Genomic DNA, 15,880 nt, shown 5'->3' on the forward strand with positions numbered 1-15,880 from the left:
ATTGTCTGCGAGCCATATCACGTCATCGAAAGAGCCATAGGTTCCCGACCCCTGGTTTAGAGGAAGCACTGCACATTTTCCACAGATCTCGCGTTGGTCACAAACATTTGATGATGATTTTCAGGTATATATGACTACTTTTATGATCTCAGTTGCTTCATTATCTTCACCAGTATTTTGTACAGCGTAGGTGTGACCCGTAGATGGTTTGATCTATCCACCGCCGGAATTTGGACACGGCCGTGTAGACTCCCGGAAACTTAGGATCACCGCATCCATTGCCCCAGGAGACCACACCGTAGACACACCCCCGACACACTAGCGGCCCGCCAGAATCTCCCTGCAAGGACAAGACAACACCTTCCATGAGTTACCATGAGTCTACAAGTTTCACGAGGCATTTACCACTCCCGTGTTTCAGATGTCGGAGCAAAGTGAGGTCACTTCTTTATTGTTGATCAATCAAGACATATAAGAGTACGATGGTCAATTTGAACTCAAATCACAAGATGTGGCTTTAACAGAGAAGAACATCCGGTTTCCTCAATAAGCCTTAAATAAGCTACTTAAAAAACTTTATATTTCAAGTGTGAAAGGTGCCTTTATCATGTGAATTATTTAAATAGAAGGTCAATCGGAGAGCGCAGACCTCGCTTCATGCCCCATCTCGCTATGTTAAAAAAAGAGAAGAATAATATGTGTATCTTCCCCATGTTTCCTATCCGCTCTAAAACATAATGGGTTCTTGCTCGGCCCATGCTGCACCTTTCCACCAAGTTTCATGAAAATCGGACCATTAGTTGTTCTGTTAACCTGCTGACAAACAAACAAACAAACCAAACTTGGCAAAGGTAATAAACCACATTGGCTGGTATTTGTCATATTCTTTTACCATTACAAACAGCATTGATGTTTTTACATGTGAGGTGTAAAATATCTGGAAATCACATGTGCTTGCATGTGAGTTCATCACATATGAAAGATGTTCCACAAATATGATAACTTCATAGGTGCCATGGCCACATTTTTTTTACAATAAGGAAAGAATAAGGTCAACAGAGACGTGAGAAACTAAACGGTCTTCTCACATTACGGTTTAGATTGGATTCATCAAATCATAATCTCTTGCCGCCACTTGGAAATTCAAACACAGAAAGTTGCCTACTGCAGGGATAAATATAGCACATTTTAATTAGTCATTCAGCTCTTTACCTGAGGCAAAATACAGCCTACTGGTATATCTCACATTAAATTTCATGTAATTTTCTTCTCACATCAAAAGTTGTATGGGGCAGAAATTATTTTATGATAACAATAAACAAATCTGAGGATGCTGTTGTCTGTGGCTACAAATGACTCAAAATTACAGCAAGGTTTTCAGTCCTGGTGCTATTTGAGGGTTGCTTTTCTATCTGTTCTGTAACTATCATAACTAATACAGCTCCTGAGGGTGGACTGCCACGTCTGCCTAATAAAAGCTTGTAGCTGAACCAACAGTGACATGATGAACTGTATCCTAGTACTGTCATGGGGATGAGCTTCCCAAAACTTTATTATTGTTTTGCTCTCATGTGAGCTGATGAAAAGAGGACGACCCTACACTATTTGATATACACTGGGAACCGAGGCCGGGACCTTGGAGAGTTAATTATTTAAAATGGATTCAATGGCTTTTTCCAAGATCAAAAGATCATGTTTGTCCCAATTGGGCAGATGTATTGCTATGTAACGCCCACTTGCCTTACAGCTGAAACAGTTTAAAATCCTTATAGTGAAATAAGCTTTGATAGATATGTCCCTTGTACCTTGCATGCATCTTTTCCTCCGGTCCTATAGCCAGCACAGATCATGTTTGTCGAGATGTTTCCGTAAAAGGACTCGCTGCTGTTACACCTTGCAGTTGAAACAATGGGCACGGCGACCGTCCTTAGGGTAAAGGGGGACTGGCCTACACCCAGATTGTTGTAGCCCCACCCGGACACCCGACACACCAGCCCTTCAACCAGTCCTGTCCCCTGTCTGGGGAGAGGCGCCAGCGACACGTATTTGTTCAGCACCATGGGGGCACGCAACTGGACAGAGAGAGTTTCAGAATGAACATGTGAAAACTTATCAAAATACACAGTGATATATTGATAATTAGTCAAAGTTCACTAACCACCATTTTTATATTAACAATGAATCAACGAGAAATGGTTTTGTAGTGACAAACCAAAAAATGATCATCCAACCATGCAGAGCCTTTTATTAATTTTGTGTTGTTAAAAACGCTGCTCTCATTAAACCATTTGAAATAAGAAATAAGATATAATATTTCATTGATTTATTCATTGATATATATATATATATATATATATATATATATCAATGGTGTGGTGGTGTGATAAACATTAACATATGTTTCACTGAGATATACAGTAGAGTAACACAAATGCATCCCAACTCTGAGTATTAACAGTAATAAAATGAAGGATGATGAAATGAAATAATAAACATGATCTTGTATGAAAGTGTAGACATCAGTAGTTTACCATATGATCAGAAAGTGAAGTTTCCTTTGTGTTTGTGCTGCTTTAAACCATAACACCATTAGTGATAAGAGCTGAGAAAATAAACTATTGATTGAGAAAACGTCAATAAGAAGTAATTCTCCCGGATTGAAAGTCAAATGAAATATTTTTTTTAAAAGCACAAAAAGACAAACTGTTGATCAATGACAATATATGTCCACATTTATGTTACAACACAATATAATATTAATCAATATATTTAAAATGTTACGTTGTGTGGATACATGTCTGCTCTGTGTCTGCGGTACCTTTATGAGCATGATGTCAGCATTGTTGGTGCTCCTGTTGTAGAGGGGATGGATGACCAGCCTACGGGGTTTAGCGTACTGCTCAGTACCCTCGAAGGTATTTACGATGTAGTCGCCCGCCACTATCATCATGTGCTCTGCCCTAACAGACATATTCAAAGTCACAAAGACACATGAAGCCAGAAGTGTCTGCCTGCCAGTGAACAATGGCTTACTGTGTGCAGCAGGCAGGGACCGGGCAGTATAACACAAATACAGCCAGTTTCCAGGATACAGACAAGATCACACTTCACACACACACACACACACACACACACACACACACACACACACACTGATGATGTGCCAAGGTCAGCTGACTCGACCGCATCTGAGTGCTGTTTGACTTTCCAGTGGCCTGTATACAGATTTACTTTGCGTCCTGATCAAGAGGCATCTTTTTGACGTTACCTACCCGTAGCAGAATGGCTGTTTGCTTTAAGGCATCTGTTTGGACCATCTGCTGATAATATACAATCATGCCAAGTTGGCTTCTACACAGTGACTTCTACAGAGTCCGCTGCCAGAAGGATGTCACTGCCTGTGCAGGTGTGTCAGAAACAGTGATCTTTACCTTGAAAAAAGTTCAAGATGATCTATTCAGGAGGAGGCAGAAAAACAGCCGTGATTCTCGCTTGATGATTCTTCTTTAACTAGTTTTGGCTTTCATAAAACGAAAGGTTGTAGAAGACGAAAGTCCCTTTCACACATGCAGTATATCCCTGAAATGTTCAGGAACATTTCCTGGGGCCATGTGTGAATGGATCAATAGTCAGGGGAATCTGTTCCATCAATTTCCCACCTAAAGATCTGGTAACATATCAGGGAAAATGTCGGTACAACTGTAATGTGAATGAAATCGGGATCATTGCAGGGACAAGCACGTAAAGGACGCTTTCATGTGGAGCGAACAAACCAATCACAAGACTCCGCTGGTATTTGAATCTGTAACCTAACGGCTTAGCATTTATGCCAAGGCTTTTGTGGATGTTGAATATTAAATACATTACAAGAACATTGGTAACAGATCTCATCTGGCATGTTCCTGAAAACAATAAGAGATGTCCTCTGCCGCGTACACATAGCCTACATCCAGCTCCATTATCTTCTTCTTATGTTGAGTTTATTGGTGGTAATGCATGAGTGTTGCATTGCTACCATCTGTAGAACTGTCCCTTGCCCCATCTATTCCCCATTGCTTGTGTGAAAAGGTGTAAGACCGGCAACTATGTGTGAAAGAGGGTTAATAGTCCACAGCCATGCTAGCAGCTCTGCTAGAGAGTTGTACGACAACATGTCGTACAAACCAGTAACATGTGTTGTTCAGCGTGGTAAATGGCTGATTAGCTCGGGTGGGTATGTCATTAGTTTTTCAGGTATTTGGTCATAAACCAAATATTGGACAAATACATGTTTAACCTGATAATAGCACTACATTTAAAGTTATGCAATCACCCAAGTCTTAAGTGTTTATCATCTGGAGAACACAGGTGTCTGTGCCAATTGTTATGGCAATCAATTCAATAGTTGAGACATTTCACTCAAAACCAAAAGAATCAACCTAATAGTGACGCAAGAGGAAAGAGGATCGGCACATCTGGGCACCATGAATGACTCTACAAACTTGATCCATCAAAGAGATATATTTCAGTCTGGACCAAAGTAGTACATTTCCATCCTTAGAACCATGCTCGCTAACATAGCTGAAATTAAAATAACAACATAAAGAATTATCTAAACTGCCACATGGAAATCATGACAACATGGTTTTGTGTGTGTTCACCTATCAATAACAAATAAAAGGATTATTGATGACAACTATTGAACATTCTTACCCGATGTTACAGTGCGCTGCTGTCAGCACCCAGTACCTGTGAACCAGTGATCCACCGCAGAAGTGTTGGCCGCGGGTGCTCTGCAGAGACACAATGTATTTGATGGAGTTGGGTGCAGCAGTATGACCACCTACTATACGGCCCTGCATGAGCACACGGCCTGTATGGAAACAAAAACATTTACAGGACAAGTTGAAGAGGGGTTTACAGTTGTTTAATATTGCTGTAGATTCTTGAAGACATTTGTTGTCTCTTATCTGAAAAGCCTCTTCAGTTACAAATACCCAGGTATGGATTTCAGTCTTGCTTAATTAAAAAGTCTATCTTGTAAAATATGGAGACAAAAATAGAAACATAAAGAGTGAGGCTCTCCTTATCCCCCCTTCAAGACCATTGACCCGGCGTAACAATTAGTGGTTTTGTGTCACCTGGGAGGCCACTGCGTAATAAAAGTAACTCAATATAACCTGACCTTCTAGTGTCACCACCTCACTCTGGGCTCTGAAACATTAAAATGGGGACTCTCCCTGCCTGCCTTATGCAACAGCTCAACTATTGTACATACAGTAGGAGACAAGGCGGAGACAGTAAAGGCTATTTACCGAGAATGTTTGATGAACACTGTTGAGGAGTAACGACTGACACTGTGATGTGAAGGAAATCAATTTAAAGGAATAAGGTGCCATTATTTGCTTTTTTGCTTTCTTGCCACAATCTCGTTTGTTGAATTATAAAGTATAAAAACATCAATTCACCATTTTACGAGGGGTTATGTGCCAGCGTAGACTCTATGAAGTTATTGCTCCTAGCCAAGATAACTGATATAACTTGATAACTCTCTGTAAAATGCAGAATTGTTATTTCAAGGTGCTGTCAAGCATATTTAGTTACCTTTGGTTTATGCTAAGCTAAGCTAACTGGCTGCTGGCTTTAACTTAATATTTGTTATCAGAATATCAGATTTTTACTGCACGATTATCGTGACGAATATAATTCCCAATATCGATATTATCGTGATAGCTATAAAAAAATAAATAAATGAATGATGCTATCTGTCAAATTCATTTTTACCTTTGTTTATTGTGCATTTTGTCTCTTTTTTGGTAAAATAATTCAACTCAAAATACGAGTGTAGGGAGTGAGAGTCTATAACCATAACTATACAAAATGATTTACACAATATTAAAAGAATTGTAATAATAATATGATATCAATCTTTTGTATTTAAAATATAACAGTTATCGTCAATATTGTATATCGCGACACCCCTATTTACCGTACAGAGGTAACGATCTTCATATTCATGTCATAAGTATTCCATAAAAAGCCATCACAATAACATTAATTGAATGAAAAGATAAGACCAATAAAACTGCAATATATTTAACATTTAAGATGTTTAAAATGCGTATTTAGTTCACAAAACCAAAAAACATGTACTTACTTTGGACTGTCATGAGGTCCAGTAGCACACAACATAAAGTCACGAGCAGGCGCATCATAGCTGTGGAGGTTTCAGGCCGTTGTCCTACCTACACCATGCCAGCAGCTGAACCACTGCAGACAACCAGTGTCCTCTGCTCCTGTCTGCTGGGCGTCCACTCCTTTCTGGAAACAGTAGAAGTCAGTCACATCAACCTTTATCCTCGAGTTTCCTCAGGAAGAAAATACGATTTTAATTTCATCCTTCACCATGACATGCAGCACCAGGGTCCAACACTGTAGCATTGATTGAAAAGGAAAGAGAGCAACAAAGTTCACCTTCAGCACCCCCCCCCTGCCATCCCAGGACTATCACAACTCTTTCTCCTGACCCTCCCGACTTGTCGAAAGGCCTTACACTGTTGGCATGGCAACACAGGGTTCTGTGCCGAGCAGCTTCATCTATACTGTATCAGCACGCTCTGTCTGTGTCATCATCCAGGCTTATCCGTGCTGAAATGTTTCAATAGCCCACTGTGTGTGTGTGTGTGTGTGTGTGTGTGTGTGTGTGTGTGTGTGTGTGTGTGTGTGTGTGTGTGTGTGTGTATGTGTGTATGTGTGCGTGTGTGTGCGCGCGTGTGTGTGTGTGCGCGTGTGCGTGTGTGTGTGTGCGTGTGTGTGTGTGTGTGTGTGTATGTGTGCGTGTGTGTGTGTGCGCGCGTGTGTGTGTGCGTGTGTGTGTGTGTGTGTGTGTGTGTGTGTGTGTGCGCGCGTGTGTGTGTGCGCACGTGTGTGGCTTTGTTTTGTAGCTGTGGGGAGATTCACGTCTGAGCCAAGACAACACAGTGTTCCTCTGTATGAGTATGAATCATCATATCTGAAATGATAATAGCTCACTATCACCAGCCTGATCATCATCACTATTATCATCGTCATCATCGGCCTTGTGGCGAGTCAGCATCATCCTCAGCATGGGAGGAGAATCTCGCCTGACCTCCTCTTGTCCCACATTTAGAGTGAGCTGAATAATTGATGCTTTACCCAGTAGAATGGGAGAGACGGCTTTGTGTGGCCTCCCACTGTCAGGTGTTTCCTCGACCAACACTCGCCCGACTTCACCGGCCATCACCTTCAAACATCAAGGTTTTTTTTCTATTATAAATACAGACAAAGCAAACATGACTCATGAAAATGTTTGAAGATATGACCTGAGTTTAGTCGTTACAATGTGATGACATTTGTCAGACAAGTGTCTGCTCATCCAAGTTACGAAAAAACACATTTTCTCACTTAGCCTCCGTGGTATCAAACCATCCAGATACATTTGGTAACACGATGGAAACACGATAAAATTTCATTTTATAGCAATGAAACAGGACTTTTAAAACTAAAAACTTAACTTTATACCATTAGTCCCAATGACATTTTATTACAGGGAGGTCTGTGGATTATCCAGAGTAATGGGGACATGTTTATAGCAGACCCACCGGATTAAACCTGCTTTTGTGTAGTTTTATTTACTTTTACTTATAGTTTGCTATTTTGGGAAATACCTGTATTTGCTTTCTTGATGAGAAAGAAAGAAATTATGCCAATCACATACTGTTTACATATTTCCACGGGTAACTAGTTTTTTGAACACCTACATTTTTGTACATATCAAACAATCAAGATAAAATGTGTTGATTAGTCATCTTCAGAGTGCTTTAGGGCAATTTCTTCTTTTAGTTTACTTTAAAACAAAAACAGGCTTCACATTAGCTTCATATTTAACGGACAGATGTGAGAATGGTATCTACTCATCTAACTCTCGGCAGAAAGTGAATAAGTGTATTTCCCCGAATGTCTGTTCCATAGTGTGAGCTGGGGTTGGATGATATCACAATATACAAATATACATTTGTCAACCATCAGAAAATTGCAATATGGTTTATATAGAGGTTCTCTTCACGTATTCAGCCATTGTGGGAAATGTTATAAATCCAAAATCCATTGTTTTAGAATATTGGATTTATATATGAATTTAGCATAAAGTAAGCTGCCTTGACACACACATGTTCATGTCTGGTTGTTTTAAACATAAACTGTCTCTCAACTGATTTTCTGTTTCATTTCGGCAACACATGCTCCTCTCAGACACACGCACACACACACACACACACATACACACACACACACACACACACACACACACACACACACACACACACACACACACACACACAGACACAAAGGCCTGAGTCATCTCAGCTTTGCACCTGAGGGAGAGCGGAGACACTATCACCTTTCACCCTAACAGCTGGAATGACACCTTTGGGAGTGAGACTGTATGGAGGCTATGAGTTACAAACCAAACACCCCTGTGTGTGGGAACTAAGAATGGGGGAAAAAAACTAACTGCTGGGAAACTAAATGAGAGTGACACCTGGGGAGATGGAAAAGAGAGGAAGGACACCGCAGACAAGAGTTACAAGACGGTGTTTCCCTGCAGGATCAGACTTATCAGCGTGAACAACAGGCTAGGCTGAGGCATGGATTTCGCTCTATTGCTTTGATTGTTTTATGTTGACCCTTAAGTCGACTTGTGAGGAAAACAGAATCACAAAATACATGTTCAACTCTCAGGCCAATTAAACAGGATTTCTGAGGAAAGGTTTTTCCCTGTTCAAGTGAAGAATAAATGCTGTTATGTCCTGCCACGTCTCAGGTTGATGCACTAGGGGGCAAATATATCATACTTAGACATCATTTGTCCTGCCTTTTGTAACATCATTGGATACACCAATAACATGTGTGGTGCGTATATTCTAGCATTTCACTGGCTGGTTGGGTTTCATCTCTGCAAAGTTTATACTTTGTCTCCACTACTGGACAATAGGCTGAATCTGTCAGAACAAAAGCCTCGGAAAGAGAGACGTAAAGAAAGAGAAGACTAGGTCACACTCTTCTGCGTGTGAGAGACACTTGAAAGTGGCTACAGTATAAAAAGAGGCCTGAGAGTTCTTTACTGCATGTCCCTGTATGAGAGGAGTGTGTGAGAGTGTGTGTGCCAGTGTGTTGGACTGTAGCTTGGACTGTTTTCTCACTTGACTTTTGATAAGGTGAGACAGCTTTGTATCAAATTGATTTGGGTTTGATTGTGTATTGTTGTTAATTGTCTGTGGGGCTGTGGATTAAGGGCAGAGAAACCAATTGGAGTTCAAATGAATCAATTGAAGCTTGAAGAAAAAAAAAAACTTGACGTGACAGTGAAGAAGCAATGCAATGAATAAGAAGTCTTTCTTTTTGGTAGCTACTAAGATGAACCTGGCTCCATCCTGTCACCTCCTTCTGCTTGTTCTCAGCCTGACAGGTGAGGCCCCTGAGAATACATTTACAATAAATACCTTCAGTCACACAGAACGGACTTCATGTAACTCTACCTGAGTAAAAAACTACGAGCTTATCTTATGTTTTAGAGTAAAACCTCTCTGCCTCTGTGTGTCTGATCCCCTCCTGGGCTCTAAGGTGTGTACGGGAATAAAATCGTCGGGGGTATAGTGGTACAACCCAACTCCATCAAGTATCAGGCCTCCCTCCTGTTCATGAACTACCACTACTGTGGAGGCACCCTCATCCACCGGCAGTGGGTGGTGTCTGCTGCCCACTGTTGGAGACCGTAAGTTACTGCAGTTTTAAACTCTCAAATTCATGTGCACAAAAAAGTGAGTTTTTCATCATATGTCCCTTTTTAAAAGAATACAAAATGACCATTTGTATATCAACTGCTCACCCCGTGTTACCTTGAATTCTTGAGCAAAAGGAGAATGTACATATACACAAATGGTGATTTTGTGGGTCAAGTATTCCTTTAACGTCCATGGAAGAACATGCTGCACCCTGAATTCAAATCTCAAAGCTGTATAGAACAAATATTAGAATCGTCTAAGATACTTTGAAAGAAGTGTTGGATTGTCTGATCTGCCGTTGATGAACAAGCACCGTAACAATCTTCTACTTTTCTCTTTTAGGAGCCACATGATCCAAGTGGTCCTGGGTGAGCACAGGAGCAACAATTACGAGGGCTTTGAGCAGAAGTTCAGTGCCTCCTTAGTCATACAGCACTACCTATACCAACACTGGACGTTTGACAATGATATCATGCTGATTAAGGTGGGGGATGACTGTGAAATATACGGTTGTGTTTTGATACAGATATGGATTTGATATAGATCCTGGGCTTGAGCTGAAAATGATTTCAGACATTGATTAGGTTACTGGTTGACATTGGTGAGTCAGTGACCTGCAACACAACTCTGAGGCTTGGATATACTGTACATAGCTGTACAAATATTTACATTTCTGAATGATGTGTGGACTGTCGTTCTCCTTTGTGGCGGATTCACAAGAGTCAGATTCTTTACTTTGAGTACTTTAGTCTTTAGGATTATTATGCTAAAACTATACATATATACTATACAACAAAATCTTACAATGTTGATCTGGACTGGAAGCTCCTTGAAATGTTCCTGCCTTATTTAATTTTTAATGTTTACTTGTTATCAATATAAAAAAAGATAAGAGGTTTATTTTCTCCTACTAAACAATGTATCATGTTTTAGAAGCTCCTTAATATTTTGTATGAGAAATAATGTGAAAGAAATTGCAAAACATAGCTACAGATGTCAGGTAAATGCAGAAGAGTAAAAAGTAGAATATATCCCTCGGAAATGTATTCAAGTAGTAGTAGAAGTATAAAGTGCCATAAAATGATGAACGTCAAAAAGTACCTCAAAAATTGTTCTCAAGTACAATACTTGAGTAAATGTTAATTCCACCGCTGCAGACAACAATCATCTTCAGGATTAGCTTTCTGTTTTGACTGACCGATATGTTGTCTGTGGGTCAGTTGGACCGTCCAGCTATCATCAACGCCAAGGTGGAGCCGGTCTCTTTGCCAGACTCAACGCCCTTGGCCGACCTTGCCCGGTGCACAGTCAGCGGCTGGGGGTTGACCTGGCTCAACAGCTACAATCTGTCACCTGTACTGAGGTCTGTGGATGTGGACATCATTAAAAACTGCCGGTACTACTACTACCACTACAGGATCACAGACAACATGATCTGTGCTGGCTCTCTCCATGGTGGGAAAGACTCCTGTCAGGTGAGACACAAAGTTGTGTGTGTGTGTGTGTGTGTGTGTGTGTGTGTGTGTGTGTGTGTGTGTGTGTGTGTGTGTGTGTGTGTGTGTGTGTGTGTGTGTGTGTGTGTGTTATGAACTTATAATCAAATACCTCCAGTTAAAGTAATAACATGTGAAAAGGTTAACAAATCTTGCATTAAAAAGGGAAAAATGTAATAAAGCTTAAAACTAGGGTGGTCGAATTAGCACGTTCATTTCGATTAATTAAGCCTGAAATATCACCTCAACGCAAAGCACTTAGCAGCTCGGAGCTAGCTAGCACCGCCGCTGATGCTAAAGTGAGCGACCCGTCTCGTTATACATCTCGATCAGGTGTTCAAACGCAGCATGAGTCGGTCTACCTGAGACACATTAACAACTCCATCAGGAAATGTCTTGCAGTGGACTGCAGGTGGTAGAGGACAGGGGGCTAACGGAGGATTTACACATGATTCAAAGACACAACATATTGTTTATTGTGCAATGAAAGGTGTTATGCCCGATTTTAAATTGCACTTTATGTCAAACTGTTAGTTGTCTAAGATAATTGAAAACAAGATATTGGAGAAATAGTATTGAAACAAAAGACGTGTTGACCTTTAAGTTTATATATATATATATATCAACTTCCAAAAATCCATTTGAATATTTTGAAATGCTTCTCACAGCAAATATTGAAATATGCGATTAATTTAGATTAATTAATCACAAAGCTTGTAATTAATTAGATTCATTTTTTAATCGCTTGACAGCCCTACTTAAAACGTGTGATGATGTAATACTGAACATTTCTTAGGAACCGTGATGTATAACATTATTAGGCAATATTTTGAGGTTTAAATTAAAGGTTTCCTTGTCCATCTTTAGGGTGACTCCGGAGGACCTCTTGTTTGTAACGGTAAATTTGAGGGCATTGTATCATGGGGCATCGGCTGTGCCATTGCTTACTACCCTGGCGTCTACACCAAGGTCAGAAACTACCTCGGATGGATCAACTGGGTCACCCAGAACAGATAATGAGACTCTTAATAACAAGCTCAGCTAAGACTCTACTGTGATGAAGATTTGAATGGATCCTAATAGACCCAGAGGCCCTCATGGATTTGTTTTATTGTCTTTTATACAACATAAAAACGATCTGTAACATACACCCCATGAGTGTGAAAAAAAAATGTTTAGCCACAGAAGCCTCAGATTATTATGTAATAAAAGTCTGACATCTACAACTACAGCTAAATGCACTTTGTGTGTTATAGTTATTTTGCTGTAGTGTTTTTCAGAAGTGATGTAAAACCATGTCACAGGTTTTGGAGATAATTTCAAGGATATTTGACTCAAATAGAAGCTGGACAATAAAGACACATATTTTCCCAAATTGTCTCCTCTGTAATTGGTCATTGTAATAGCAATTTAAATGTCTACTGTTTTAATTATATAAGTTTCCTATGTTAAACAAGCCAACTGCCATTTGATGCTAACATAGGAGTGACGGTCATGTTAATACAAGACAGACGCATCCTGATTAGACTGATACTGAACTAACAAAAGACAGGACACACCCAAAAATGTTTTAGCATCCTGATCAAAACAAAAGACAGGACACACCCAAATCTTAATCAAACTGTTTAACATACTGAGACAGAATATTGAGTGTATCACCCAATACTCTGTTTACATAACTATTACCTTACAAGCATCAAAGGGCAGTTTGGCCCGGCCCCCTATGTTTCTTTCCTCACCTCGCCTCCAAACCAAATTGTATAAAATGCCTATGTGTCTTCTTCCAACCTGTGCCCTTCCATAGACTACTCTGTATTCTGTGAAACTGGTGCCAATTTGTGGCAGCAAATAAATGCACAAAGACAACTCTGTCTCTATCACCATGTATTTGATTTTATATACATCTCTCCAGAGTAAAGCAGGAAAACTTCCACAACAACTTGGTGTCAGAAGTGGGATCATCGCAAGTTTCGTCTGGAACAGCAAGACGCTGGTGGTCGCGCCAGAATTCTTGAAATTCTCCTCTACCTCGACATCAAAATTAAGGGAAGAGAGGATCAGCGCCTGACTGGAACTGACCTAACTACGCATGATCCAACGAACTCAAATTCCTCCATAAACTCAGTGAGATGTTATATTTCCATTTTTTTTTAAATATTAAGCAAAACCTCATGACATTTTGTGAAAGACTGTAATCGTCGACGGACGAGAAGTAGGAAGTTAGAATCTTCTGAGGTAGGAAGTTAGAATCTTCTGAGGTAGGAAGTTAGAATCTCCTGAGAGTTTAGTGTGGGTGCTAAACAGTGTAGGGAGTTAGACGCTCCTGAGGGTCCGATCGTAAATGTCATGAGGAAGAAATATGGTGAAGACAGTTTGTCAAATGTATCAATTTGGACGGAAATGCATTTAAAAAGCAAATTAAAAATAAAGGACTTATAAGAGAAAGAGTTTAATGTTTACGTTTAAGTTTCACAAAAGTGCAGAGGCCACAGGGCACAGCTGGAGATGCTGCAGCTGCTGCATGCATTTCTCCCCCTCCCTAGAAGAGGTGTGAAGAGATTTACGAATTGCAGCCGAAAGAGCTTCACTGCAAACATTTATAAATTAGAAGGATGTTTGGATGTGAATGATTGTGAAAAATTGTTTTTTGGTATTGAGAAAGATAAGAAAGATGTAAAAAGTCGGATGTTTACCCCTGCGCCACCGTATGTCCCTCTCAGTCCCAATCCGCATAACCCATTTAACACACACACTGTCACGGCTTCTTTGTATCCCTCTGTAAAAGGCCGGCGTGATTCCCTCTTGGATGGCTGTCCGTTCCCACCTCTCCCAACTGTGCTATCTGCACCAACTACTCCTCCACCAGGACCACAACCACAGGCTGCCGCTACACCACAAGAAGCGGAAGGAGAACATCGTATCCTGCCGCTACCAGTGAACAGTAATGACAGAAAGATCGCCATCCTAAGCGAAGCCTTGGCCCGAATAAACCTCACCGACGAAGCAAAGATTGTCCAGAAAGACGCAACTGACAACAGGGACGCAAACAACAGGAATTCAGTCAGGACTACACAGCTGGAAACTGACGCCAGACAGACATCGGAGAGGTCGGTGAACACAGCCTGACAGGAGAGGAACATGCGCCGCCCGAAGCTACAGAACAGGGAAGTGAAACACACACATACACACAAATTGTCAATGCTATTGAACAGCTGCAGGGAGAAGTTATGAAACCAGTGGGCACATATGTAAAATACAATGCTAAGAATTCGTATGAGAAGTTCCCCACTCTGTCTTTGGACATCCTAGGTAAAAATATTGTATTTTTGGTTGATTCAAGTGCCACTCACTCTGTTGTTAAAATTAGTGATCTGCCTGACTGTAAGTTGAGTGGCAGATACATCCATTCTATTGGAGCTGCGGGTGTTACTGTTAAAGAAGATTCTCCATGCCAGTAAAATGCACAGATATAGGTGATAACAGCCACCCTTTTCCCTCAACTCTTAAACACAGTTTTCTATTATCATCAGTCTGTCCCATAAATTTGATGGGAAGAAAACTGATACATTTGACCCATCAGCGGGTTCTTTCCAATGCTGTATTCATGCCTAATGATCATTTGCATTGTACTGTTCATGTGGCTGAGGGAGGTGCATCTCAATGTTTTCAGCAGGATTTTCTTATGGATGACATTAATGATGAGATAATGTTGAAGACTATGTGGGTGTCAGCTGATGACTGGCAACCCACACACACATCATTTATTATGTACTCTCCCTCTAAAGACGTCTATAAAAATGACATCAACTGTACAGCACACACACTCCGCTCTGTGATATGCATCGATTCTGAAGACACTCCAGGAGTGCCTCCTACACAATGCAGCCCTACCAACACCTGCAGACGGACCCCTGCACAGCCTCCAGCTCGGAGACACGGTGCTGATCAAGGACTTCCGCAGAAAGAGCTGGAAAACCAGTCGTTGGCAGGGTCCATACCTCAAACTCCTCGTCACCCAGACGGCAATAAAGGTTGCAGAAAGTGCTACTTGGGTCCATGCAAGCCACTGCAAAGCTGTAACAACTCATCAGGAAAAGAACAAAGAAACAGACGACGACAAGTAGTGTGCCAAACTACCACCAGCACCACACCACACACACACACACACACCACACACTTAGCTACTGTTTATAATTTTCTGTGCTGTTGTGTTGTTCCTTTAATCAGAAAACTAGTATCTAACATGATTTCCACAGCATTCGTACAGTACACTTCACTCCCAGACAAGGACCAAACACAACATGAAGATTGTAAATTTCTGTACACAGATTCTGAATGTTCAGACACCGAAGTATAATTCTGTTCCTACCTCTCACTAATGCTTATCTACCTCATGGCTCTGTAAATATAAAACCCAGCTAGATTTCCATGACATATTTATGATGTACTTACTTAAGGTGCCAGTATGTATTGATGTCCTATGTTACCTATCTATCATTTTATTGAGATTCTTGATGATCAAATATGATCAAAAGAGAGGAATGTAATAGCAATTTAAATGTCTACTGTTTTAATTATATAAGTTTCCTATGTTAAACAAGCCAA

General features: G+C 40.6%; 2 protein-coding genes across 4 annotated transcripts; one reads left to right on the forward strand and one right to left on the reverse strand.

Annotated features, from left to right (window-relative positions):
- Positions 1–6,615, reverse strand: LOC115008561 (trypsin). 3 transcript variants are annotated; one of them, XM_029432241.1, is made up of 6 exons: positions 6,533–6,615; positions 6,137–6,300; positions 4,693–4,852; positions 2,819–2,960; positions 1,806–2,072; positions 1–340 (listed from the first exon to the last, which is right to left on the reverse strand). In XM_029432241.1, exons 2-6 carry the CDS (start codon positions 6,192–6,194, stop codon positions 167–169), a joined length of 801 nt encoding a protein of 266 aa, XP_029288101.1. In that variant the 5' UTR covers positions 6,195–6,300; positions 6,533–6,615; the 3' UTR covers positions 1–166. The 3 variants fall into 3 exon arrangements, with proteins under 3 accessions (XP_029288101.1, XP_029288100.1, XP_029288102.1); XM_029432240.1 differs by having other exon boundaries at positions 6,454–6,585; XM_029432242.1 differs by having other exon boundaries at positions 6,137–6,296; positions 6,454–6,539.
- Positions 6,616–9,414: 2,799 nt separating this feature from the next.
- Positions 9,415–12,559, forward strand: LOC115008918 (anionic trypsin-1). The gene is made up of 5 exons (XM_029432818.1): positions 9,415–9,466; positions 9,622–9,772; positions 10,125–10,266; positions 11,003–11,257; positions 12,143–12,559. The coding sequence occupies exons 1-5, from the start codon at positions 9,415–9,417 to the stop codon at positions 12,290–12,292; spliced, it is 750 nt and encodes a 249-aa protein (XP_029288678.1). The 3' UTR covers positions 12,293–12,559.
- The last annotated feature ends 3,321 nt before the right edge of the window (positions 12,560–15,880 follow it).

The sequence above is a fragment of the Cottoperca gobio genome, chromosome 5 (genome assembly GCF_900634415.1).
Source record: "Cottoperca gobio chromosome 5, fCotGob3.1, whole genome shotgun sequence".
Classification (NCBI taxonomy): domain Eukaryota; kingdom Metazoa; phylum Chordata; class Actinopteri; order Perciformes; family Bovichtidae; genus Cottoperca; species Cottoperca gobio.

What these genes read in the sequence shown, in the direction of transcription:
- LOC115008918 (XM_029432818.1), top strand. Translation starts at nt 9,415, where the DNA reads ATGAACCTGGCTCCATCCTGTCACCTCCTTCTGCTTGTTCTCAGCCTG. An exon ending in GCTGCCCACTGTTGGAGACC is followed by an intron (nt 9,773 to 10,124) that starts GTAAGTTACTGC and finishes TTTCTCTTTTAG; the next exon opens with GAGCCACATGATCCAAGTGG. An exon ending in ATGATATCATGCTGATTAAG is followed by an intron (nt 10,267 to 11,002) that starts GTGGGGGATGAC and finishes TCTGTGGGTCAG; the next exon opens with TTGGACCGTCCAGCTATCAT.
- LOC115008561 (XM_029432241.1), bottom strand. Translation starts at nt 6,194, where the DNA reads ATGATGCGCCTGCTCGTGACTTTATGTTGTGTGCTACTGGACCTCATG. An exon ending in CTGACATCATGCTCATAAAG is followed by an intron (nt 2,073 to 2,818) that starts GTACCGCAGACA and finishes CTCTCTGTCCAG; the next exon opens with TTGCGTGCCCCCATGGTGCT. An exon ending in GAGGAAAAGATGCATGCAAG is followed by an intron (nt 341 to 1,805) that starts GTACAAGGGACA and finishes TTGTCCTTGCAG; the next exon opens with GGAGATTCTGGCGGGCCGCT.